Genomic DNA, 6,671 nt, shown 5'->3' on the forward strand with positions numbered 1-6,671 from the left:
CCTGTAGCCCTGGAAAAACCACAGCCTGAGCCAGCCTGCTATTCCTTCCCTAGGCCTTGGTGCCTCTGGTCAGTCAGACTCTCCCCATCTCTCTTGGAACAGATAGCCAGGGCCACAGGCATGCTCATTCTTGTCCCGTAAGCCAGCAGAGAGTGTCTCTCCCTCCAGGGTCATCTTCGGGCTCACTTGACTCCTTGCTAGAGTTCTCTTTTCCGGCTCAGCCAGAACCTCTTTCAGCCTGTCCCATAGCTCCACACCTGTTGGAGGCCATTGTAATCCAGACCCCACTAATGACTGACAAACCTCTGCACAGGGACAGGTCAGTGGCATGCCCACACCTGCCAGACAGTGACTCACCCTGACTCATTTCCATTCCTGCCCTTTAGCTTCCTCTGAATACCCCAGGCCTTGTACCTCGATATCCTCAGCTCAAGGACCTGGTCACCCCTCCCCGAGGCCTGGAGAATCACCAAGCCAAAAGAACCCCCCCTCCCCCAAGCAACCAGCCTCCTCGATGTAGGCCTACCTTATTTAAAACTACTTGGGCTGGGAGAGGAACTGGGTAGCACAGGTTTGTTGAAGATTCAGATGTTCAAAGTTATCCTTAGCTACACAGTGCTCTAGAGGCTAGCCTAGGCTATACAAGACCCTGCCTAAATAATGATTTAAATGCACTTGGCTCCTTCAGCAGCCAGGCTCAGTCTGGCTTCTGCTGCTGCTGCTTGCAGCCTGGTACATCTTTCTCTTCCTGGGTCCTACATTTTCTTAGCCTTGGCTCTCAGATCTCTTAGGTCCCCTGCCAGACATTCCAAACATAGCCACAAACCTAACCTGCCAGCTACCAGCCTGACACAGAGCCCTCACACCCTGGAGAGATGGCTCAGTGGTTAAGAGCACTGACTGCTCTTCCAGAGGTCCTGGGTTCAAATCCCAGCAACCACATGGTGGCCCACAATCATCTGTAATGAGATCTGAAGCCCTCTTCTGGCGTGTCTGAAGACAGCTACAGTGTGCTTATATATAATAAATAAATGTTTAAAAAAACCCCACATCACCAGGATGCCTAAACGTCATACTACTGAACAACACAGGAAAGCTAGGGATGCAGCCCAGAGTTCAAGCTCCGGTTTGGTGGCACAAGCTTGCAATCTTAGTATTTGGATATAATTGGAAATTCAAGTTTATATTTGGCTACATGGAAGGAGTTTTAGGCCAGCCTCGGCTATGTGAGGATCCTCCCCCCTCAAACAAAATCAAATGAAACCAAACAAAGAAACAAAGGGTAGACAGATTAGCAGCATGGGGCCAAATGCAGGGCAGAAGGCAGCTAGTTAAAGCAGGGACATTTACAACCTCTCTCCAGAGCCCAGTGGGACCCAGCAGTCAAGGCATACATAGCACGCAGCCTAAGCTGTCCCTGGAGCCACAGAAGGAAACAAGCGGTCCTGGTGGCCATCGGCCCTCGCAGGACCTCAGCACCCCTGGTTTCATCAACTGCCTACTTGGCAAGCCACATGGCCTTCAGACAGGCGGGAGCTAACCACTCCAGCACTGGGCTACAGACAAGTACACGGGCTGAATTCCCCAGATTGTCTAGATACACACCTGAGAAGTATTCACTGGAGTCCCGACAGTGTTCATTCTGTGACATGGCCCAAGGACAGTTTTCTACAAGAGAAGCCAAAGAATAGTCACCAACCCTGCGGACCAGCCCTGGACAGCTCCTGTACTGTAGCTCACCCCACGCCTGCTCACTCCTGCTTCCTAGGAACACATACAAGCTCACTTCAAGAGGTAAGGGTCAGAGAACTAGGAAGGGAAGCCTGCGGTGCCTGGGGAGACCATCCTTACTCTAGGGTATTAAATCCCTTAGTCCGTCTACTACGGGCTGCCTGTGCCGCAAGGGAAATGAAGCGTATTTTCTCAGGTCCTGTCATCACTAAATTATCTTCAGTACCTAGCGCATTAACCCAAGCGTCTCTGACTGAGCCCCATCCAGCTCTGGAGGAAGGCAACTGGAAATCGCCTCCTCCCTGGATCCAGCCCAGCCTCGCACTTTGAGGTGGGGATGTTTCCATAAGCCTTTCCTCAGATCTGCCCTGGTTGCCCGGGGCCACACATGCCCATCTTAGACGCAGTTCTTCCAACCTCTTCAATGGCCTGGGGCGGGGTGGGGGTCACCCAGAAGACCGATCCAGCAACTGCCTCTATCCCAAGGTTGCACCGCGTCCTGGGATGCTGGAAAGAAAAAGGCATTGGCCCAGAAAGAAGGGGGTGGAGTAGGGTATGCAGAACACAATGAAATTGAAGGTACTATCCGGAATGTTTGTGCAAGGAAGAACGCACGGATGGGAGGGGCGTGCACGAGAGAGGGAAGTAGTCCACACTCGCAGCCACTGAGAGTGAGTGGATGGGCGGGATTTTGAGGCACCCCGGGCGGTAGCGAAGGGGAACAGACCACACCCACGTGCAGGTGAGTGGCGGGATACACCCGGCTCTGATGGATCCTAACTCCAGGCGGCCGCACGCAAGCCGGTGCTGAGGACACTGAAGCGCCACCCTGCTCAATTCGGAGCTCCCCACCCTCCCCTCCGCCTGTTGCGTTACGTCTTTGATTCAATTCCGAAGGGTGTGTCAAGCGGGCGAACGCAGAACAAACACCGACAGGATGCCCACGGTGTCCCCGGCCGCCCCTTGCCGCATGCGCGCGCGCTGGCATTCGGACCTCTTTCGGTCGAACCCCTCCGGAGGCGCGAAGCCCGCACAGCCTCTCGCCCACCCAGGCCTGAGCGGCCGGCGCTGGGACTCCGCCGTTCCGGGCGAGCTCGCAGCCGGAGCCGGTGACACTCCTGCGAGCCGCGCCGAGCTCCTAACCGTGCGGCGTGAGGCCGCTTCCAGCCGAGGTCTTGTCCTCACCCGCGAGGTCTGTTCTGGATCGCCAGCGGCTCGTGTGCGTAGGCCTGAGAGTCGTGGGGTGCCCGCCTGGGAGGGACTACGAAGTTTCGGAACTGTCCCACAGTGCAGGGCCACTCTCCGGAGCCCGGAGGGCAGGGGCGCGCCTGCTTTAAAAGCTTGGAGGAACTCCGCCCCCACCTTAGCTGAGCGCCACGGCCAGCCACGCCCTCGGGCTGCTGGGTCGCCCCCAACCCGCCCTTGCCGCGCCCCTTTGCCCTCGCCACGCCCTCGACTGCCAGGGCGGTCCCCAACCCCCGCCCACGCCGCTTTGTGCACTTGCCCGTGGGCTAGCGCCCTAAGCCGCCCACGCTCGCGCGTATTCACCCGCTGGCGCCCGCCCTGGGTTCCGCATCCCTCTCCCGGGTTAGGAGGAGGTGGCCGGGTCCCTGGAGAGAGGCTAAGTGGTGAGTTCTGATAAGCGATGAGCACCTCTTTCCTCTACCCTACCTTACCCCCCCCCACCCCCTCCCAACACTCTGTGGCTTCCCAGTAAGTGATTCTACAGTCTTGAGCCTCGTATTGTCCCTGGAACACACACTTACGAAAAGTACTATTCTCCAGCCACTCTTTCCGTCTCCGTGGTAGCTTCCACACGGTTCTCTCTACTATCGTTCAACCGTGAAAGGGGGTGGGTGAGCTGGACAGGCAGTTGGAGTGTTGCGGGAATTTGTATGTAAATAGACATGGGGAGCCAGGTTGACATTCGGATTGAAGGTTTGGAGGGTCCTGAAGTCTCCTCTGCACACACACACACACACACCTTTGGGCTGAAGGTATGAAGGATCCTCAAGTCTACACACACACACACACACACACACACACACACACACACACACGAACCCTGATGACTCAGGGTGCTGTCTTTGTTGGGATAAGCAGGCCCTGGGAGGAGAGGCTACATGCTATGTTGTTCCACATAGCTCTCAGTATCTTCTGTTGGAATCCTAGCCTTATACAGGCTGGTGGAGTTGCAGTGTGAAGGTTCAGGAAAACTGAAGAGCCAGGCAGGATGGCAGACTCAGGGTCCGGGTCCTTCTTTCACCCCAGTCTCTCATGTCTGAACGTTTTGTCTTCTGCATCCTAGCAGCACCCCAATACCTGGTTGGTCCCCCCCACTTTCAGAAAATCTCTGGAGACTTAAGGAACAACTTCTCCAACCCTCTCCTTATTGAAGAGAAAGGAGCCCAGAGTACCCACACCCCGCCTCAGCTCATGACTATGGACTTCTCCGCCATTGTCTGTCTTGGGAACAGAGAGTGACCTTTCCCCCTTCAGTCCGGGCAGTGTCTAATGACTCCAAGTACCTTTAATTAAGCTCTGCCTACCCCTTGCCATGTCTTTTAGAATATGGGGTGAGAAGCAACGGTCTAGTATCTCATTTAAAAAATAAAATAAGACAAGACAAATGTGGTAGCACATGCTGAAGGCAGAGGCAGGTAGATCTCTCCAAGTTTGAGGACAGCCAGACCTACAGAGCAAGTTCCAGGCCAGCCAGAGCTACTCACTGAGACCTTTTCTCAAAAGCAAAGCAAAGCCAACCAACCAAACACACACACAAACAAACAATCCACAATAAAACGTAAGAGTAGAGAGGCTGTTCAGTGGTCAAGAGCACTTCCTGCTCTCGAAGAGGACCTGGGTTTGGTTCTCAGCACCCACACGGTGGCTCAGAACCACGTGAACTAAACTTCTGGCCTCAACAGGCACATACGGTGTACACATGTAACAAGTAGACAAGACACTCATTCACATAAAGAATAAATTGATCTAAAAATTCCCAAAACATTGAGAACTTTTAAAATGGTTTGTGTAGAAGGGGAAGGGCTGACAAGATGACTCAGCAGGTAAAGGTACTTGCCATCAAGCTTAAGGACCTGAGTTCAATACCGGGGACCCACAATGGAAGGAAACCTACTTTCACAAGCTGTCTTCTACCCGTAACCTTCCACATGACCCACGGGACATGTGTCTCCTCCCAAAGAGCTTTAACTTAAAAAGAAAGAAGGGGGGTGGTCTTCAAGATGGCTCAGTGGGTAAAGGGAAAAGAAAAACTCCACACAGTTGTCCCGAGACAGGCACCCAGCTCCTTCAAACCAGAAAGTCACCTGACACATTCACATCAAATCCAGGAACAAGAGCAGCCTTTTCAAAACAGAGCTTGAGTTGGCCAGCTTGGCTGTCTAACCAGCACTGCCTCCGTCGAGCCACAAACCACTTTCCCTTTCTGGTGGCTTCCCTCGCTCTTAGCAAATAGAGTCACACATGTGACCCGTGGAAGGAGAACCACTGTACAGGCCGCAGCCTGTCCCTGGCATCGTCCTGTACTTCCTGCTCTAGGGGATGACCCTGCAGGGACTGTCACTGACCCCTCCACCTTGCAGCCTTGGGAGCCTTGACATGAGCACATTTCACTCTTCCAGCTCCTGAACAGGGACACTACAGCTCATTCTTCTCCCTGCTGTCCGTCCCCAGATCCCTGGCTAGATGTGGGCATTTCACAGCAGGACCATATGTTTGTCCTTCAAGGGTACAACACTACATATGTAATAAAATATATGAAATAAACTGGTACTGTTTGAACACCCGTCAGTTCTTCCCTACATGCATTTCAATCTTATGCTGGGCTTTCCTGTCCAGAAGGGTGGTTAGGGAAAGAGTCTAAGCAAAGATGAGACAGTCTGGACCACACATGTTATACTTGGTGGTATTTTAAGCCAATGACTCCTCCTCTTCCTCTCAGATGCAGGCTTACCAGCTGGACCCCAGGCAGAGACTGAGGCAGGAGGATCAACAAGTTCAGGGTCATCTTCGTCTACCCAGAAAGTGAGGTCCTCCTGAAATACCTGAGACCCTGTCTCAAAAACAATGTGGGCCAGGCATTGTTGGCATAGGCCTTTCATCACAGCACTAGGGAGGCAGATGCAGGCACATCTCTGAGGGTTCGAGGCCAGCCTGGTCTACTAATAAGTTCCAGGACAGCCAGGGCTATACAGAGAGACTCTGTCTCAGAAACCCAACCAACCTAAAGACAAAACAAGACACAACAAAAACCAAAACAACAATGCAACAAAAACTAAAATAAATAGGAACAAAGATGTTAAAATGGAGGTTTGTCAGAAATGGGCGTAGATGTGCAGTTGTATGGACAACCTCAGAGGCCAGAGGCCACCTTGCCTGCTGAACTCATGTTGTCTCCCGTGTCTTTAGAGAAAGGTCTCTTGTTGGTACCTGAGTTCACCAACTAAACCAGACTGGCTGGTCAGGGTCTCCCTGCCTCCACTGCCCAGTCAGCACTGGACTACCTTTTTGTTTTCTTCATGGATGCTCCAGACAGAACCCAGGTCCCCAGCATCTACCTTACAAACTGACTGGTCTGTCTCCTCAGTCCCCAGAAATGAGTCCTTTTTAGCTAGAAAACTCCATGAAGATTTAGTCTCAGACTGAGATAGCTTTCCTTATCCATTCATCTTTCCTTTTTCCTGTTGTCCTTATTTTCCTATTATTTGAACATTCACCCAAGCATGAAATTTCAGAGATACAGTTTCTCAAAATACAAAGCGAAAGGGAGAAACTTGGATTTTTTTTACTGATACGGAAACGCAGTTGTCACTGTGTGGTAAAGGAGATGCATTCAGCTCTGTTCTTTCCTGCTTTGCAGATTTATGCTCATTAATATGAAATAAAATCTTTGAACCTCATGCACTTTTTACTTTAAG

At 52.3% G+C, this 6,671-nt stretch overlaps 1 protein-coding gene across 1 annotated transcript in view; it reads right to left on the reverse strand.

The window, feature by feature from the left end:
* Nucleotides 1-1,651, reverse strand: part of SLC4A11 (solute carrier family 4 member 11) — a gene marked incomplete at its 5' end in the record, with an annotated part of 12,187 nt that extends 10,536 nt beyond the window's left edge. The window contains one exon of the mRNA XM_080931219.1: nt 1,606-1,651. Coding sequence (XP_080787345.1) covers nt 1,606-1,651 — 46 coding nt within the window. The remainder of the gene's footprint in view (nt 1-1,605) is intronic.
* Nucleotides 1,652-6,671: the final 5,020 nt, after the last annotated feature.

Source organism: Micromys minutus (genome assembly GCF_963924665.1).
Source record: "Micromys minutus genome assembly, chromosome: 17".
Classification (NCBI taxonomy): domain Eukaryota; kingdom Metazoa; phylum Chordata; class Mammalia; order Rodentia; family Muridae; genus Micromys; species Micromys minutus.